Source organism: Lepidochelys kempii, chromosome 18 (genome assembly GCF_965140285.1).
Source record: "Lepidochelys kempii isolate rLepKem1 chromosome 18, rLepKem1.hap1, whole genome shotgun sequence".
Taxonomy (NCBI): domain Eukaryota; kingdom Metazoa; phylum Chordata; order Testudines; family Cheloniidae; genus Lepidochelys; species Lepidochelys kempii.
The window spans coordinates 20,310,533-20,331,178 of record NC_136397.1 but is presented as its reverse complement, the minus strand read 5'-3'; the positions used below and the strand labels follow the sequence as shown (position 1 = coordinate 20,331,178).

The 20,646-nt window shown below is 44.0% G+C and overlaps 1 protein-coding gene across 1 annotated transcript in view; it reads left to right on the top strand.

Moving 5' to 3' along the window:
* Positions 1-4,266: 4,266 nt before the first annotated feature.
* The window catches only part of TTC34 (tetratricopeptide repeat domain 34), a 49,029-nt gene continuing 32,649 nt past the window's right edge, over positions 4,267-20,646 (top strand). Inside the window, exons 1-4 of the mRNA XM_073316853.1 lie at positions 4,267-4,346; positions 6,999-8,664; positions 10,206-10,431; positions 14,706-14,898. Of these exons, the coding sequence (XP_073172954.1) occupies positions 7,061-8,664; positions 10,206-10,431; positions 14,706-14,898 (2,023 nt within the window). The 5' untranslated portion in view covers positions 4,267-4,346; positions 6,999-7,060. The remainder of the gene's footprint in view (positions 4,347-6,998; positions 8,665-10,205; positions 10,432-14,705; positions 14,899-20,646) is intronic.

Here is a 20,646-nt window from a genome sequence, read left to right as displayed (position 1 = left end):
TGGTCAAGGAGGAAGGAGTGAAGAGACTTAAGGACCAGAGATTCATTAACGTGCATCTATAATGAAGGAAGGGAAGATTGACTGGCAGCACCTCTAAAGACAGGACAATTGATTAAATTGGAACCAGGACAGGATGACCCTCTCGGCGGTGTATTAGAAGATGCATCAAAAGATACACCAATTAAGAAGTAACCGGTCACAAACTGAAACAGCAAAATCCATAGACTTCAACAGAGAAAAAAGACTTTAAGAACAGGGTGCTTTGCCATGGGACTTTGGGTTTGTCTTGCCACACTCCAGGACCATCAGATCGCAACCGACCGAGCCCTGTTCCCCTCTGTGACCAATCTGGCTGGCCACTAGATTGATCCAAACTCTGGACTGGTAAATATAAACATCAACTGGCAGGACTGTGTGTGTGTTTGTGTGTGATTGAAAAGCATATGCTAATTGTTGTATTCTCAATAAATGTGGCGTGCTGCCTTCTCCCGTGTGCTTCTTATGAGTATAACAAAAAGCCCTACAACCAGTAACAACTGAAGTAGTTGAGGCCCATATTTCTGATCCCAAAGATCATGGGGTTTTATCCCCACTCCCATCCGTGTCTGTAGCATGTAGATTTATTTACTGTCTACAATATGCATTATGGAGTTCTATTGTTTCTCCTATAATGCTTCTGTTGTGCCTTTGGCTTGTAACCCCTCTAGGCAGCATCCTGTTATATATAGCCCCCAGCTTTGTCCAGCATTGCAAACACTCCAGAAACAAATACAACGATTATCATAATAACTTCTTATTAGCACCCAGCCCGCATCTTTAAGGAGGAAGGTAATTCCATCCACATGCTGCTGAACAGCACTCTTTTCAAGGGCACTCCAGCTAGTATGCCATCTGTACTCCCTACCCGCTCCAGCCCCCTTTAAAAATTTATCACCTGGCTACAACAACAGGAGAAGCTATTGTAATGTATTTAATATTTAACTAATGTTTGGATAAACAGTCTTCTTGCTCTTTCTCTGTGTTGGTTTGAGCATTTGCATCACAGTAATTCTTTAAAAAGGAAAGGAGGACTTGTGGCACCTTAGAGACTAACCAATTTATTTGAGCATGAGCTTTACCATACGGGAGAAGCAGCATGATCCAGTGTCTTGGACACAGGACTGGGAGCCAGGAAACCTGAGGTCTATTTCGGCCCTTCACTCAGTGTCTGATGCTGGACAAGTTGCTTCACCTCTCTGTGCCTCTATTATTCCCTCTACCTTTTGCCAGTCCTGTCCACTTAGATTGTTAAACTGTCTCTTGTTATGTGCATGTAAAACACCCAGCACAGTGGGACCCTCATCTCATCTGGTGCTAAGGTTATTTTATTTTTTTTAAATGAATGGACGACATTGTCTTTCTCCATGACCTTTGTATCCATGGGACAAGATGTCCCTGGAAGTGATACCCAGACCAGTGATATGAAACCTCCCTCCCTCCCTCAGCGAAGTCAAATTATGGGTAATGATTTTTGAAACACGGACCGCAACTCATCGAGAGCACCAGCCTCGTTGTGTGCATTCCCACAAGCTCGAACCACAGTGGAGGAGGGATGAGGCCCGTGTGTTTGATCAACTCGGCCCTTGCTAATGTGATTTCTATTGCAGAACTGTTCCTTTTTATGCCTTCCGGTCTTTCCGAGCAATATCACCTATGGCCTGATGTGACAGCAGTACTAAATTATTTCTTGATGGCTCATTAGGGTAATTAAAATGAAAGTAATCAAAGCCAAGTAATGGGCAATCTCTTAATAAACTGTCAAAAAATTCTATATTAATCATAGGGAATGTTTTCCCCTTTGAATGTCAAAGAATACAGATCAAGGAAACGTTGGACTTCAGAATCAGCCCTGGTTTAAAGGAACACTGTCAGGCGAGCCACATCCTGAAAAATATTCCTTACCTGTGACTCATAATGTCAAAAATCCATTGTGCACCATTGAATCTGTTTGCTCCCTTTCCACATTTCACTATTTTAGACGGTGAAAATAGAGTGGTCAGTTTCATTTTCTATTTACATGTTAGGTTCCCTTCCTGGCTGCCCAGCCATATAATGCACATTGTGTTTGCAGTCAAATCCTCCAGGGAATGAACATAAGAACCTAAGAACAACCATACTGGGTCAGACCAAATGGTTACCTTTAAAACAAAACCGTATTTTACTTTTTTTCCGTTCATCCTAGACCTAATCTTGAAGTTCCCTCTCCATTTTTCATGGGCCAGACTCCACCACTGACTGCAACAGGCATTTCTCCTGAATAACGACAGAGGCTGGCATCTTCATAGGAGCCCAAGAAAGTTAGGGAGCCAACTCGCTGCAGGATTTGAATGACCCACATTTACAGAGCACCTTGCAATATTGAGCAGAAAGGTGCCATATTGTGGCCCGATGTTTCCTCCTCCACAACATTGCGAGGTGCTTCTGCGATGCAGAGCCGCCATGTCAGGGAGCTCAACAAAGCCCCGGTGAATGACTTTGGCCGCCGCTACATCACTGCATCACCCGACACCAGATGGGGAGCAGAAGGGAGACAATGACAAGCCTCTGCCATGACAGTGAAGTAGGAACTGCAGCTAGGTCGTAGCTACATCAGCCCAGCTGCAATCTCTAGCTGAGATCAGGTGGGAGAGGTAAAAACTGGGCTCTCTTACCAACAGAAGCTGATCCAATAAATAGTATGACCTCATCCACCTTGTCTCTCTAATATCCTGGGACCGACCCGGCTACAACTACAGTGCATGAGACTAGTAGGACAGAGAGATAGAATCATAGGGTTAGAAGGGACCGCAAGGGTCATTTGATAGATAGATAGATAGAGGGAGGGATGTGTGGGGATAGATAGATAGATAGATAGATAGATAGATAGATAGATAGATAGATAGATAGATAGATAGATAGAGGGGGGGATGTGTGGGGATAGATAGATAGATAGATAGATAGATAGATAGATAGATAGATAGATAGATAGATAGATAGAGGGGGGGATGTGTGGGGATAGATAGATAGATAGATAGATAGATAGATAGATAGATAGATAGATAGATAGATAGATAGATAGATAGATAGATAGATGGGGGGATGTGTGGGGATAGATAGATAGATAGATAGATAGATAGATAGATAGATAGATAGATAGATAGATAGATAGATAGATAGATAGATAGATAGATAGATAGATAGATAGATAGATAGAGGGGGGGATGTGTGGGGATAGATAGATAGATAGATAGATAGATAGATAGATAGATAGATAGATAGATAGATAGATAGATAGATAGATAGATAGATAGATGGGGGGATGTGTGGGGATAGATAGATAGATAGATAGATAGATAGATAGATAGATAGATAGATAGATAGATAGATAGATAGATAGATAGATAGATAGATAGAGGGGGGATGTGTGGGGATAGATAGATAGATAGATAGATAGATAGATAGATAGATAGAGGGGGGATGTGTGGGGATAGATAGATAGATAGATAGATAGATAGATAGATAGATAGATAGATAGATAGATAGATAGATAGATAGATAGATAGATAGATGGGGGGATGTGTGGGGATAGATAGATAGATAGATAGATAGATAGATAGATAGATAGATAGATAGATAGATAGATAGATGGGGGGATGTGTGGGGATAGATAGATAGATAGATAGATAGATAGATAGATAGATAGATAGATAGATAGATAGATAGATAGATAGATAGATAGATAGATAGATAGATGGGGGGATGTGTGGGGATAGATAGATAGATAGATAGATAGATAGATAGATAGATAGATAGATAGATAGATAGATAGATAGATAGATAGGGGGGGGATGTGTGGGGATAGATAGATAGATAGATAGATAGATAGATAGATAGATAGATAGATAGATAGATAGATAGATAGATAGATAGATAGATAGATAGAGGGGGGGATGTGTGGGGATAGATAGATAGATAGATAGATAGAGGGGGGGATGTGTGGGGATAGATAGATAGATAGATAGATAGATAGATAGATAGATAGATAGATAGATAGATAGATAGATAGACCTGGCAGTTCAGGCTTCGAGCCCTGCCATAGTGCCCCAGCCAGGGACTGTGCGTCTGCACCGTGCAGCCATCCTCTGCCTGCGGGAACAGAAGCCTGTGTTAGTGTTTACCGTCTCCTGGGTAACAGGGCATGTGGCAGGATGAACCGAGCCAGCCAGTTCTCACCCCATCTCTCCCAGCGGCAGTCACCTCTCCTGAGTGCAGCAGCAAGGAATCTCCAAGATCACCCTGCACCTCCACCGCAGCGAGCGTGTTCAGACGTGAGTTCCCAGGCCCTGCTCGTGCCCTTCTCCCCCTGCCCTTTGTTTCCTCTGCTCTTCTGTCCCATTGTCTGGGGAGTGAGGCGCTCTGGGTTTGGTCCCTGTCTAACCTTTGTAGATTCCCACCTTTTCGTAGTGGGAGGAGTGAATGTGACCCCCCCATCACCGCCAATACCAAAGCTGGGAAGAATCCATGCAGACTTGGCTACTTGTGCCAATAGTCTGACACCCCACACACACACACACCCAGCTTCAGAAACAAAGACAGGCTGGAAATTGCCTCCTCCCCTTCCCCGCTTTCTCCCAGCACCCACAAAAGCAACAATGTCTGACTGATTTCTGATAGAGGGGAAAAGGCAAACAGCGGGCAAAGCAGTGTGTGCAGGGGGTTGGTTTTGTTTATTTCCTAGAGTCCAGCTGTCAGAGGGAGTCTGATGGTGCAGGTGGGGCGAGGAGGGAGGGGGGTCAGACAAAGGGATGGGAGGAGCGCAGAGCAGAGCAGAATCAGACAGCGCAAACACCAGAATCAGGGAAGGGCATTTGGAAATTTACCCCTCAGGTTATAATTAGTGTCTGGAGACTCCACATGGGGAGCAGCAGTCCATTGTGCTAGGTGCTGCATGCATACAAAATGAAAAGGCAGCCCCAGCACCAAAGAACTGGCATGCTGAGCATCTACATTATTTCCTCTTTTAAAAAAAAAATTGTCCACATTCAGTTTGGATAATGCAACAAATGTTTTGGGTAAACAAGTTATAAAAGGCACCAACTACAGGGCCCCAAATGGTATCTTCTGTGGGCCCAAAGCTGACTTGATGGTCATGTAAAAGGTGCTGTGTACCCTTTGTTCTCATGGAAGCCGATAAGGGATGATGACTTTATTGAGTGCTGGGGATTCAGAAATTAGACCTGAACTAGTTCACTGATGTGGCATTGGGGCAATGCATTGTGCTGCTGGGATTGCTGTCTCCAGGGTGAGATATGAGACTGGTATCCCGAAGGCTTGTGCTCTGGGCACGGTGCTGTTTGCAAGAGTAGGGACACTTTGGGGTCGTAGTGGAAAGCTAACTGGGGCAACTGCATGTTGCTTTCCCCAACTACTCCTGAATGTTCAATATTCGTTTTAGGAATCTTCATAGGCCACCCTCACCAGCTCTGGCTGGATCCCCGGCACCATCTGGGATGGGAGACTTTGTTTCTACCCCCCAAATGTATCCTTTTCCCTCCTCACTTTATTCCTTCTCTTTCCTATTTCCCTCTTTGTCTTCTGTTTAATAAGAGTCTGTAGCACTGCTGTGAGCCTGTGAACAGAGAGGCAGCTAAAAGCAATGCCCACAATAACCCGAGGCTGGTACAAGTTTGCCAGGTCTCGGAGTGACTGATAAGACTATGTGCTGGGCCTGTTTTTCCTGCAGGGTGGATCAATACCAAAGCCAGAATCTGCATTTTCCAGCTTTGCTGTTCTTTTCTTTCCACTTTTGTGAGCATTTATCTTCTTAGGAAACAGGATTGAACTTTCACAACAGCAGCAATAACACCAGCTCCATCCCATCTCAGCTAACTTCTTCTCTTTTCCCCTATTTCTTTTCCCCCCTTTTCTTGTAAGACTACTCCCTTCGCTTCATGTGCCAATATATATTTATGCCTGTATCTGTAATTTTCACTCCATGCATCTAAAGGAGTGGGTTTTTTATCCACAAAAGCTTATGCCCAAATAAATCTGTTAGTCTTTAAGGTGCCACCAGACTCCTCGTTGTCTTTTCCCCTATGATTGCCATCTTTGATACCATCTGATAGACTGTCAAACAAGGGGAGGGGAGCTCCTTCTAAAAACTCTCTACAGCAAAAGGGAAAGGGAACAAGAGATGTTGTTAAAAATGAAAGCCTTACTTAATACTTTACCTTTCCAATGCTTTAACTATATTTCCTTGCTTTCTGTATCTTTAATAAAAGGTTTAAATGATTTGTAATGATGGGTTTACCAAGCTGAGGTCTCTGCATACCAAACCCCGAACTTCATTTAAAATGGTTTAATGTTGGACAGTGACTGGATTATGTTAACACCTTTGACTCTTTGGGCCCATATGATCCATCTAAATTAATACAACAGGTCCAAAAGGATGGTTGGGGGAAGGGAGGGAACAGCCCTCTATGGTTTGGAGGGTAGAGAAAGATGTGCTTGATGGGGAAAGGAGATAGTCGGAAGACAGCAGCAGAGTAATGGTAGGTTTCTTTATTACACAAGTATGTTTAAATTCCCCCTCTCCAGTATTTGACTGAAAATATTTCATATATTTTGTCAAATGGAATATAACAACACAATTCAGGATTAAATACTGAGGGCAAATTTCTCCTCTCTGTTCCACATGCAGATCTGTGTAGCATATTCTGCGCTCCCCCTGATTCTTGTATCCACCCAAGGTCTACCATCATATCCTTAGAGTGTGAGCGCTTGGGGAAGGGACTGTTTTTCGGTTACAAGTGCATACTTTTCAGTGACCAAAGTTTTTGCTCTTTGTAGGACTCTGTGACCTTCAAAACATCTGAGGCCCTTGTTTGTGTCTGTCAGCTTGATGGCTTAGAAAAAACAATGGATACCCACGCGCCGTGGCAACGTGCTTAGTTTTAACTGCTCTAATTTCTGTTCTACAGGCACACGACAGGGTGTGAGTGAAACGACACTTGCTGAAGATGTAAATGCCTCTGTGTTCAGAATGTCAGCTCAGGAGCTTGCCATGCGGCTCTGCAAGGAAGGGGACCAGCACCTAGCTATGAATGAGCTGCCGCTGGCCACGGCTTTCTACATGGCTGCATTCAGCTGCAGTGCACTCCTGGCAGTGCAGAAAGTCAAGTCCCTTGGGAAGGGGCCCTGGGAGAAAGTGATAGCTACCCTGGAGACATGGTGCACAGGCAGGAGTCAGATTCCCAGCATACACTGCAACAACTTGGCCATTGTGTCACTCAACGTGGGAATAGCTGCAGTCTTCCTATCCACCCTAAGCCCCAACAACTTGGCTTCCTCTGTATTCAAGCTGGAGGCCATGCTCAGGCAGGGGCACTATGAAGAGGTGGTGAGCCGGTGCAATGCCCTGCTCAGCACTCCTCCCAAACACTCAGTGGACCTGCTGCTGACGAGGGCTTTGGCACGGGTGCTGTCAGGGACACAATCTGGGAACGGAGTGGTGGACTATATACAAGCTTTCGTGACGCACCGAGCTGAGACAGTGGCATATCTACGCAGCAGGCAGCAGGAACACCTGCCACTGGTGATCCAGACCTTCTCTGATTATCTTTCAGTGCACCGGGAGACAGGCCCAGATAGCAGGGCCTTGGATGGCCAGTTGGGTGACTGTTATGACTTCCTTCTTGCTGTAGCACCGAATGGCATCCAGGTATGCCAGGCAGAGGCCGCATACCTCTACGAGAAACACAAATTCAATGAGTGTGTGGCAGTTTACAGCAAGGCTATGGAGGCCTTATCTGCTGGTAGTAAGTTCAGAGATGAGAGAGCTTTGGGTGTCCTCCTAGGCCGGGCTGCTGCTTACTTCTCCTTGGGTGGGCGGACACGGGAGATGATGCAGGACTTGATAGATGCCTTCAGGATAAGCCCTGGCCAAGCAAAGCAGCACTTTGACGAGCTTTTCTCATCTTGTGACACTGAGAGGATTAAAGAACAGGCCAGAGCTGTCCTGGATGTAGAGTTTGCAGCCTACAGGGAAGCCGTGCGTACTCGGCCGGAGCTCCGAGATGATGCTGGCAGAGAACTGCTTTCCCCAGTCATCCACACTCTCCAGTTCCTCATTCAGATCGCCCCGGAGTCCAGGCGTGAGCTGAGTGTCCGGCTGGCGGATTGCCAGCTGCTGAGCAGGAACGTCCACAGCGCCCTGAAGATCTGCAGCCACCTCTTGGAGTCTGAGCTGAACACTTATTACAACAGCCTCCTGGTCCTGCGAGGGTTTTGTTACCTCCACGCCAATGACTGTCAGCAAGCCCTGCCAGACTTCCAGAAGGTCATTGAGCATGACTCCCCACACCCCAACAGTTGTGTGAAAGCCCTGTGCGGGCGAGGACTTATCCGGATTTTGGGTGGCAGTCCTTACCTCACGGCCCTGGATTATATCACTGCCTGTCGACTGAGATTAGACGAAACCATCCTCACTGTCAAGTCCTATGTGCCCTGGAACCAAAGAGGGCTGCTCCTGAAGGTGCTCCAGGAAGAAGGGCAGAAGATACTCCAGAAAAAGCCATCTCCAAAAGGCAGCTCAGCCTTCAGGCAAAAGAAAGGAGCAGGACTGAATGGATTCCTGACAAAAGAAGGGTATGGCTAAGGGTATGGCTTGGGGGGTTGATTGGCTCAGGTGAATGGGAATGGGATTCAGACCCTTTCATGTCTCGGTCACCAGTTGGTGGGAACCCAGCCTTAACTGGTAATGGGCAAAAGCCATTAACATCTGATGGCTGCTCAGTGTCCTTGATGAAAAGAGGCAGAGGGATCTCACTCTGGTTTCTCATGGAGTAGATATCCAGATCACAAAAACAATAATTTTTGGTGCTCATAGGCCCCCTCACTGGAAGTCTCAGCAGAGATCAAGCACTGAATGGGCCATGGAGACAACTCCCCTATGCGCTCTAAAAGAGATCCTAACCTATCAGGGATGAATGACTGCAAGGGATGTTTGATTTTCTGCTACCCGTGCTGCACCTTTGTTGGAGGATAAGAGAATAAGTTCATATCCAGGGCTGGCAGTCTGGTACCATTATCCAATGCTAAATTAATGAATGTAACACTTAAGGGGGAAAACAAATCAAAGCAGAGTTATGGCATCTAAATCCATTTAAGATTCTGCTCCACTTTTTTCGAGGGAGGGTGCTATAAATGAGATTATCAGAGCTGGTTGTATTTTTCAGTTGATTTTTTTAATGAAAAATGGCTTTTTGCGGTGGGGGGTGGAAGGGGTTGTGAAAAATTGTATTTATTAATAAATTGCCCCCTATTTCAATAAGGAATTGAAAACCAAAAACATTTGTGTCCAATTTTCAGCGTTTCATCCGAAGAAACAGAAAATTTCTGTAAAACATTTTCAAAACCCTATTTTTTTCATTTCTTTCTATATTCTTCCTGGAAAATACTCAACTATTTTCTGACCGGCTCTAAAGATTGGGAAAGAAATGGGTTTAGAAATTTGGTGGCAAATGGAGTCCCTCACTCGGACAGCACAGTTTGGCCTATACAGTTGGGGATACTTTAGAAAGGTCTCTTATTAATAATACCTAGGTCTATATAGCATTTTGCATCAGTAGATCTCAAAGCCCTTTACAAAGCAGGTCAGTGTCATTATTGCCATTTTACAAATTGGGAAACTGAGGCACAGAAAGGAAATTACTTCCACATAGTCACCCAATAGACCCGTGGCAGAGCCTAGACTAGAGCCCAGATCTCCTGGGTCCTACTCCAGTGTTCTTACAGCAGGAGGCTATCTAACAAGGCTGTTCCCATGTACGTGTTTTATAGCAATTTTTAGCAGGAGAGAGTTCTTCAAATGAGACAATATGTGATTTTCTATACCTATTATTTTTATTGTTTGTATTGCAATAGTGTCTAGGAGTCCCTATCCTGGACCTGGACCCTCTTTTGGAGCCATGCTTTCACCTGCACTTATAAGCACATTTACAAATAGGCATTTGATGAAATGTTTACAATGTGGCTCAAATGTTTAAGTGACAGGAAGTTCTCCATTTCTGGAGACTGTGACGTTTGGCCACCATTTTAATATGGGGCTCATTCAGAGCCAGCTGCTCTGTCTGAGCAATAGATAAGCTCCACCAGAACTATGAGCAGTTCTTCCTTTGTTTATGCAGGGATGCCTTCGGGGTTCACCAGCTGGCTTCTCTCTTGATGGAGCTGGACCCTTCTGATGAAGCATCTCAGATCCTGTGTGCCGATGCCCTGTACCAGCTGGATCGGGTGGAAGAAGCTCACAGAGTCCTCTTGGTAGCCCTCTCTAGGAATCCCCAGAGGTCTCCCATCCTGGCAAGGCTGGCGCTGCTGCAGCTGAAGAAGGGATTCTTATACGATGGGACTCAGGTAAAAAGCATCTGGCTGGCAACAAGGGCGAGGCAAAGTCCTGTGGGTGAAATGACTGGGGAGTCCACTGTTCTCATTGGCTGACATTAGGGATGCTGTATGTACGCACTTAGTGGTATTTGCAAACAATTTGTGTGTCGTGATCTGGGACAAGAATATTGGCAACGTTCTGGGGCCAGCTGGTTGGAAAATGGGTTAGTCTTTCATGAACATTTTCATGAAAAATTAGTCCCTTTTCTTGCTGGAGATTTTCAAATTCAAAACTTGTCAACCCGCTCTAATTCTGGGAGGTGCAAAGTTTCAGATGAATTCCCAGGGTATCGTCATTTCCCTGTGGATAGTTACAGTGGACCTACTTACACATCCCTTCACCCAGCAGTGTGGAGCCTCTGCCACAAATAGTGCCATGTACATGTGGGATAACATCCTTAATGTGACCAAAAATAATACAAGCCTGGTCAAGTGCGTCTCAGGTCTTAAATTAAAATCGCTGGAGTGCAGCACGACTCCATAGCAGCAGACCCAGGGGTGGAGACATGGTGAAGTTCAGAGCTAAAATTAGATTTAAGTATCCCAGCCACTAACACAACTTTGATGATCCAGACTCAGGCTTGGAAGGGGAAGCTCTTGGATTGTAACACAGGCTGTACAAGGACACAACCAAATGCAGCCCATTCATCACATTTCATTTAATGACACCTTTCAGCAGAGCCCTTTAACTAGATAGAGCATGATTGAATGTGCTGCCGTGGTGGTAATATCATTGATGCAATTGGTAATTTTCCGTTAAAAGGGAAGGAAATAGGCTATTGCCTTTCTTCTGCAGCTATCCAGTCTTGCTAATGAGTCTCTGCAACTCTTTCCCGGTGCCTACATGAGGCAGCAAGAAGATCTGCAAACTGTTGCCTTATTTTGGGATCTCACAGGCTAGCGGATTCATGTCTCTCCAAAGCAGAGAACATGTCTGTGTTTATGGCCCTGCAAATAAAGCAGTAATCTTATGAAATTTATTCCCTAGTGGATGGGTTAAGAATTACTGTCTGCCACCAGGGAACTAGAGTCTCTGTGGAATCACTCAACTCACAGGTGGAAATCATTGATTGAGAATTGTGGTTTAAATCGTACATTCACCTGAAATCTGAGAATATCTAATTCCCTTACCAACCGCACCTAGGAAAGCTAATACTTGACCCGTCAGGTGAAAAGCTACCAGGAAGGCGAGTGACTAAGAAGTTGGGGTACAATGACCTCCATTTCTAGCTCTGACCCTGCCCTGGTTGGTACTTACTAAGAGAACCAGAGGTCCCTTCCCCTCTCTGGTTTTAGGTAATGGCTTGTCTTAAGAGCACCCAAGTTCCAAGGTCAGTTGATAAACAGAATCTTCCTCTCAGCACCCGCAGACTGCTTATCCTGTTCATTGCATACACACAGCTCCCACTGAAACCAAGTTTGGAAACTCTAGGAAGAAGTGTTTTGCCACAGTAAAACCGCATCCACCCATTGTAACTTCCTAACAATGTGGGGCATCCCAGGGGGAGAGCATCAGTGGCACATACATGTATGGAGGAGGAACGCAGTAACCATGATCCGATACACAGTGGTATTAGTGGCACTGAATCTAGCGGTGACGACAAAGCTCTAGGAATCAGGACAGCTGGGATTCATGGACACAAACTTGCTGCATGAACTTTAACACGTTCTTTAACTTCCGCATTTCATTGGATCCAAAAGTGATGATAATTAATAAGACTTGCCTACTTTAGAAGGCAGCTCCTTGGTCAGAAAGTGTGTCTTCCTGCAGATCTAGGTGGAACGCAGCATATTGCAGGTGCCACTAAAATATAAATAGAGTAAGAAAAATATTAAGCTTAATATGTTATCACTGGCAGAAGTGTTTTGGGGTCCCTTGGATAAAAGAGACCAATGCCTGTGGGCGTAGGGAGGTTGCTTATTAAATTGGAAGGGATTCAAGAATTTTTATTTCTGCTAAGCAGATGTAACAGCCAAGATTAAATGGTTAAATGACCGGAGTTTGCCAGCAGAGGACACTGTTGCATTTTAAAACTGTGTAATAAAGCCTCCCAATGAAAAGGAGAAAAGTATTCCACCAAACCAAAGGTGTTATTTTTCCCCTGTGGAGTATAAAGCTTCTGTGCTATGTGCTAAGAATGTGAGGGCTCTGAGTGAGCGATACCACTCATCAGAGTTCACATATAGTCCTTGGAACGTCTGACTTTGAACAAACTTTTTAATGTACTTGTTATTTGGAGTCACAATTTTTTTTCCCTTTTGGATATGCACAAAAACAGTGGTTGAAAATCCATTGCTTTACTCTTTGGCCAGGACATGTTACCCAAAGGGGCATATTCCATGATGGAATCACACTTGAACTCTGACACTGATGGCATAAAACTTCTTGTGGACATTTTTCTTTCCTTTCCAATTTTCCAAGTCTTGTAAGCTTTGATAGCCACCAGGAACACTGGGAAAACCCTGAAGATCAGTGTCTGAAAGAGAGTAGCAGATTTCCCACACTGCCACCTGCCCCATTATGACAGGTTTCAGAGTAACAGCCGTGTTAGTCTGTATTCGCAAAAAGAAAAGGAGGACTTGTGGCACCTTAGAGACTAACCAATTTATCTGAGCATGAGCTTTCGTGAGCTACAGCTCACTTCATTGGATGCATACTGTGGAAACTGCAGCAGACATTATATAAACACAGAGATCATGAAAAAGGTATTGTTACACAGCAACCTTCCATCCCCTGCAAATGAAATGAAGTTCATGTCACCTGCCACTAAAATGAATTCACCCGTGGTGAAGTGTAACAGAAAAATCACATTCTGCTATGGTAAGTTGCATCCGATGAAGTGAGCTGTAGCTCACGAAAGCTCATGCTCAAATAAATTGGTTAGTCTCTAAGGTGCCACAAGTACTCCTTTTCTTTTTGCGAATACAGACTAACACGGCTGTTACTCTGAAACAGGCAAGTTCTCTGCGCACTTTCAACCAGGTACTGTATTGACTATCCAAAAAGCAGCTGTGCTCTGAGTTGGAATTTAGCCAGGACATTGTTCTTGTGAATACTCTAAATGGGATCTTTAACGATTGGTTTGTGTATTATCATCCAAAAGATAGCAGCACAGTGGCCTTCAGCACCGCAGGGGACATTAGAGGGAAAAGTTCCTCTGTTGTGATATTTGGACCTACACATTTACCCGAATTGTCAGTTCAGCTGTAAAAAGCACTAACCAGGGGTGGTTCTTCGATGACATTTCATGAACTCCTTGATTTTTGCTTTTATGGCCCAGAACTGAGAGTCTTCCCCCAGTCTCTCCACCAGACCAAATCTCTTTAGGGGCCATTACGGTACCGTTCAGCTCTCTTTGAATTTTATGAAATTTTTCACAATTCTTTTCCCTTTTCTTTACCTTCTCTAATAAGAACCAACCCAACCTTTCTCCCCAAATTCAAAACAAACCTGCTCCAAAGCTGGGAATTTTGGATAACATTTTTCCTGCCTTTATTTCAAAATGTATGCTGTTTCTATGTTTCATGGCCCCATCCGGAGCCAGGAAGAGTAGCGCTAACATGCTGTTGCATTTGAATGCCCAAATATTGCATTGCCAAACTGGTTATTCCCTCGTGATGTGGCGTCTACATTGAGATTGGAGATCCTTCTAAATGGTAGGCTCTTGTTCAGTGTTTATCAACCTTTCCAGGTTGACAGTCTCTTATTGAAAGTCAAACATTTTCATCACCTGCCCCACTTTGGATTTATTATAAAGGGGAAAGTAAAAAGTGTATTAACAATAGCAATGCAAAGCCCATCAAATTTATTGTTGTGTGTGTTTCAAGAGATTGACAAGGGAATACTTGACCTTGAAGGGTGAAGGTTGGCAGGGGAGCAAGGGGGTAAGGCCCCCTTTGTGGATGTGAAAGGGGCAAAGTTACAGGAGTTTTACTATTAGTATATGACCTCACACACTTTGAAGGTTTGGGCTGCACTGAAGTTATTTGGAAAATTTTATTTTCCTTGCTTTAGAATTGGAATAAAAATGTTGATACTTTCTGACCCCCACCCCACCCCTCACTGCTTTTCATCACCATCCCTGGGGATCATGTTGAGAAGTACTGCTCTAGTTCAATGCCAAACTGTTAGACTCAGGAGTGTTTTCCTATGTCTATGCCCACAGTTCAGCTGCCTCTGATCCTTTCCGATTTCCATGTATGTCAATTTAACCCTCCTCCCCTTTTTCTCTGTCCTTGTTAAGTTGCTAAAGAAAGTGATCCAAATCGGAGACACTTCCTGCCTTCTGCTGATCATGGATATTTTCAAAGACGAAGACCGAAAGCTGATGCAAACTCACTGCCACTCCAGGGCTATGACCATCCTGAAGAATAAGCAGGGAGATACTTACGTCAAAGAAGCTATTGCCAACCTTTCCTTTGCTATCATTGCATCAGGTAGGCTTATGAGAGGTTTACTTCTGTGGGAACTAGGCCAGTGTGTGGGCAGACTTCAATCCTCATCCATTATTTCTGCTTCCCTCTAAATATGGTGATAAAATGCAAACAAAATCTTTACAAGGGGAGGGTGTAAGTGGCTCAGGAGAAGGGCTCTGTATTCCATGATCATTCTCCTCTAACTGGCTATGAAGTGGCCCAGAGAGACAATGACCAAAGTCCTTAACATACAACAACTACTTTGTGACAGGTGTGAAATGAGTTGGTTGGAGTCCATTTAGTTCCCAGAAGTTTAAGTTAGATATTAGGGTAGTAAAGCTCTGGAATAGACTTCCAAAGGAGGTTGTGGAGGTTTTTAAGAACAGGCTGAACAAACTCCTATCCAGGATGGTTTAGGTTTACCTGGTCGTGCCTCAGCACAGGGGGCTGGAGTTGATGACCTCTTGAAATGCCCTACATTTCTATGATTCTGTGAGATGCTGGTCATCCTGGCTATCTGGAAATTCCCCTGCAGAACGCAGCCACGGCTAGAAGCAGGGAGGCATCATCCTTTAGTGGAGAGGCAGCACATTAAGACTCAGGAAATCTGGTTTCTGTTCTCAGCTCTGCTGCTGACCTGTTGCGTGACCTTGGGTAAGTCACTTCACCTCTCGTTCCCCTCCCACTTCTTGTCTCTGTCTACTGCTAGCTCTATAAGGTAACAGTTTCTCTGTGTCCTTGTGCAGCACCCAGCACAATGCTGGACTCTAGACACTACTGTAAAATAAGTAATGAATAATTCAAGGAGAGATTAAAATGGCTGGGACTGTTCAGTTTAGAAAAGAGACGATTAAGGGGAGCATATGACAGAGGTCTATAAAATCATGACAAGTGTGGAGAAAGTGAATAAACAAGTGTCAGTTACCCTGTCACATAACACAAGAATCAGGGGTCATCCAATGAAATTAATAGGCAGCAGGTTTTAACCAAACATAAGGAAGCACTTCTTCACTCAACGCACTGTCAACCTGTGGAACTCATTGCCAGGGGATGTTGTGAAGGCCAAAAGTATAACTGGGTTTAAAAAAGAATGAGATAAGTTCATGGAGAATAGGTCCATCAATGGCTATTAGCCAAGTTGGTCAGGGACACAACCCCATGCTGTGGGAGTCCCTAAACTTCTGACTGCCAGAAGCTGGGACTGGATGACAGGAGATGGATCACCTGTTCATTCCTTCTGAAGCATTTGGCACCGTCTGCTATCAGAAGCCAGGATAATGGGCTAGATGGACCATTGCTCTGACTCACTCTGGCTGTTCTCATAAATGATTGTAATGGTGCTTTGGGGCTGTGGTCATCTGTTCTCTTTGGCTCATAGAGTATAATTTTCAAAAGCATGCCACTGCGGAGCCCAGGTTTCAGGCTCCACTTTGCCAGTGGGATTAGGGACCTATGTCATTTAAGCCCATTTGAAAATTTTACAATGGAGTCCTATTGACCTTGGGTCCTTAGTGTCTAAATCACTTTTGAAACTTCTCCCCATGATCGCTGCCTTGTTTCACACAGGGTTTGTTTCACACAGATGGCAAGTGGCTTGGAATGGCTCCTGGTTTAGTTCTAGTCTGGGCTAGGCTACCTAGCTGGAGAAGGCTCACATCCCATTTTCAGTCTGCTCGGCCATTTAATCCCCTGAAACCTCCCACATTAGTACTGTTGATGGGATATGTTCTGTTTCCTCTGTGTTAACCTATGGTAAATATTGTAAATGCCACCCAAATCCTGCTTACCCACGGCTGAGCTTCCCTGCTCCAAGGAGTTTGTGGGTGTTTCAGATGCATTGCTTGCTAAAAGGTTACACACCTGGCGGTAGGCAGGATGAAACAGTATCTCAGCTTTCCCCAAAGAGAGGGGCTGAGCTAATTTGGAAATGTCTCTGGCACATTCTAAGCAGAACTGTATTCTTATGGAAATCTGACTTTCATTCAGAGCAAATGTTATGACAGTAGCATCTAGAAGAAGAGAGATCATGAAAAGAAAAGGAAAACTGCTAATTGCCTTGAGGTAGCTCAGTTCCACAGCCCATGCGTTCTGGCTTATCAGCTTCCCGCTTGCTGGTACAGATGCTTGTTAAGAAGTGGACATGGTCTTTTATTGGCGCGGATCATTACAGCCCCGCAAATATTAATAAAAAGAAAAGGAGGACTTGTGGCACCTTAGAGACTAACCAATTTATTTGAGCATAAGCTTTCGTGAGCTACAGCTCACTTCGTCGGATGCATTCACACGAAAGCTTATGCTCAAATAAATTTGTTAGTCTCTAAGGTGCCACAAGTACTCCTTTTCTTTTTGCAAATACAGACTAACACGGCTGCTACTCTGAAACCTGCAAATATTAATAACATTTAGTGTGGAAGTTTGGAGCGTAACTTGAGGGTGAAAGCTTTGTAACTGAAAATGTGGATCCTCTGGCACATCTCTCCAGGCAGCTGGGCAAAAGGCTGTGCTCACTGACCTCCCAATGAAGAAAAATGTACGATGGATCCAATATAGGAACACCACTGTCATTGATCACAACCCTTAGTACATGAAGATGCTTATCGAGATTGCTTTGAAAGGAAGAAGGTGTGTGAATGAACGAGAGATTCATGTTCTGCAGCTTTCAGATGAATATATTGTACATTTCATAGCCAAATGATTGATTCTTTTGCGATCAGAGCAAAGGGAATCCTAATATCACACATTCACATGTCTTGACCTACGGCATTATACGGCGAGACAGTGAGACAGACCCATCTGGGTTATTATCCAAACCAGAGTCGTGCACATTTTCTGATTCCACCCCATCCGCTCCAACCAACTCCTTTCAGGGCTAAATGGTTCTGCTTCTGCCTCCCAGCACCCCCTCTCATCCAGGGGATTCTTTTTCCCAGTGTCCTGCCACTTGTAGGTTATATCTACCAATCCTTTAGAGGTGTCCTTCTAACTAGCTAGGGCCTGGCCATACTGGCTAAGTTGCCATATCATGTCCCTTTGGAGCTACATTAGGTAGTGTGCCTCCCTTTGCTATGTGCTAGAAAGGAATGCTGCTCTTTGCTAGGGTATAATAGAGAGGTGCTTTCAAGCCATCCCCTCTTGGTTTGGTTGCAAACACCAACAGCACCTCTGATTTCCTTGGCTGCAGTACCACACTGTTTCCTCTGACGGGTCCAGGTCCAGTTCCCACCAATGAGTGAAGGAGGAGAGGGGACCATTAGAACTTCTTAGAGAGAAGCTTTCCAGGTTTCCTAGGAAACTCAACCAAACTGCCTGATCAAAGCAATTTCATGACAAACAGCAGAAACCAAGCGAACTGCAATTGTGGGATTTCTCTTAACTGCATGCAGACATTTTCAAGGACAAAGATGCAGAAAAGGAATGCTGAGCAATCCCACTTCTGAGGGAACCTCAAATAACCTAAGAGGGTTTGGTAAATAAATAAATACAGCCACAAAAGAGAAGCTGTCACCCTTGTGAGCCTGCTGCATTGCTCTGAAAAGCAGGTCTTGCCAGTTGTCAATTTGGCAAACGTTGACTAGAAGAAGAGAGCCATCCAATGAAATAACATGAAATGGAAACTGACAAACAACCCACCAAAATGAGGGCCAACGGAATGCAAAGATGGAAGTTCAACAAAGCAAGTGTTGGAAAAACTCTAAGCTTAGACAAACTTAGAGCCAGTATCTCTGCTGGGTAAATGACCACAGCACCACTGATTTCATTAGTACCAGAAGAAACTTTGGTTCTATTCTCTTCTATATAGGCTCGTATACTGCCCTCAGCATCATGATATCTGAACACTTTCTAGTGGCATATTAAGCAATGGGATTATTGTCTGTTCTGAGTCTCTTGGGTGGTCATTTCTGTCAAGCAAAAACATTTTAACCCTTTTAATCTCCCCTACCTTTAAAATTGCAAGCAATAAAAATTAAACAGAGAAAAGAAAGTATCTAAGAGATCCATGTATTTAATGTATGGGGAAGGTAGTGTGATCCATTAGACAGGGCCCAAGCCTGGAACCCAGGAGACCTGCATTCTGCTTCCAGGGCTGCCCTGTGTGTATGGCCTTAGGCAGGTTACTGAGGACCTGATCCCAGGCTCAGTGGTGTCAACTTAAGTCTTTCCTTAAGGCCATTTTCTAGAGGATCTACTAACTCTGAGTGGTTCAGTTTTGGGTGCCCAGCTTCAGAGATCTTGGGCCTGGCTTTCAGAACTTCCACTGAATGCACCTCTCTCCTAACAGTTACATTTTCAAATGTGGCTGCTCACTTTGGTGCCCCAATTTTTCAGAGACTCTGGGTGTCAAATGAGCCAACAAAAAACAGGGGTCACATCTGAAAATTTCATATGTAGCTAGTTACAAGCTCCTCCCCCAAATCCCTTCAGGAGACCCACGTCTGCTGGGACACCTGCCGATAATCAGAAAGCAATGACAGCTAGCTGGGGAGATCCACTATGTATTGATTCATTTATTTTATCTGGGGCCAGCAACCTGTGCACAAGACTGATCTATGTAACTGCGTGTTCTTACTGGTGTTACCCTCCGCCTCCCTTCTCCATCTTTGTCACAATGTGCTTTTTGTCTTTGTAAACTCTTTGGAGAAGGGACTGCATTTGGAGAAGGGACTGCATTTGTGCATCATCCAGCACACTGGGGTCCCTCTTTCTGACTGGGAACTAAGAGCATTGCTGCAATCAAAGTATTAGACTATAACATGAATTGCAGCTACACATCCACTCTAAGCAAAGCAGCTGCTGTCTATTTTCATAGATCAGCGTTAGAGACACCTTTTCCCATATCGTCTTAGTCATCTTCAGAAATTGATTATCTCCAGCATACAGCATGCTGAAATTATTCTCCCAAGACTAATTGGCAAAGCACTTCATGTAGGAAGGCTCATCTGAGAAGTAAAATATTCCTTTGATTATATAGTGCACTCCCATTTTATTCACCAGGAGTCTTTAGCTGGCTCTGGCTTTTTGACAGGACGTTTCAAACACTGACATTATGATAATGGCAGGTAGATGGAGAACATTGGACTTGGATGATTTAGTAAATATTTTCCATCTCGGTCTCCATCCTCAGCTGCTCTTTTAAATGAATTGTAGTAGCATTCAATATGCTATGTGATGACAGCATCAGCAAAAACAAAACAGGGATTCCTGTGCTCTATGCCAGCTCAGCCACTGACTTGATGGTTTTGTATGAGCTGGTTTTGTATGAGCATCATCTATTGTTGTTTAAAGCTAAATTAGAACAAAAATACTTTGCATGTTGCTTTTTCATTCAAGGATCACAAAATACTTTGCAAAGCAGGTAAAGTTGTTTTTTGGATGAAGAGAGAAATCAGTAATTTGTCCATATTTACCAATTCAGGGCCCAGTCCTGTAACTGGATCCACACAGACACAAGGATCAGCTTGCACTGATCTAACTAAAATTGAATGCCTCTGACTTTAAATAAAACTTGTCCTGCAGCACTCCATATGTATCTCCACTAGGTGGTAGTAAATCATCCTCTATCCTTATGGAAAACTTTGGTGAAAGCTTATTTTCCCCATGTACACGTTTTAAAAACAAATAAAGTAAATTTTTTAAAAAGCTAAAACATTATTATTTTTGAATCCTTTTGAATATGATCAACAGTGTCTTTGTTTTGTTTTACTGAGTAAAATATAATTGTTGGTTAAATATCACTGAGTTCCAAGAGGCAGATGCTGTAAACGTTTTAAG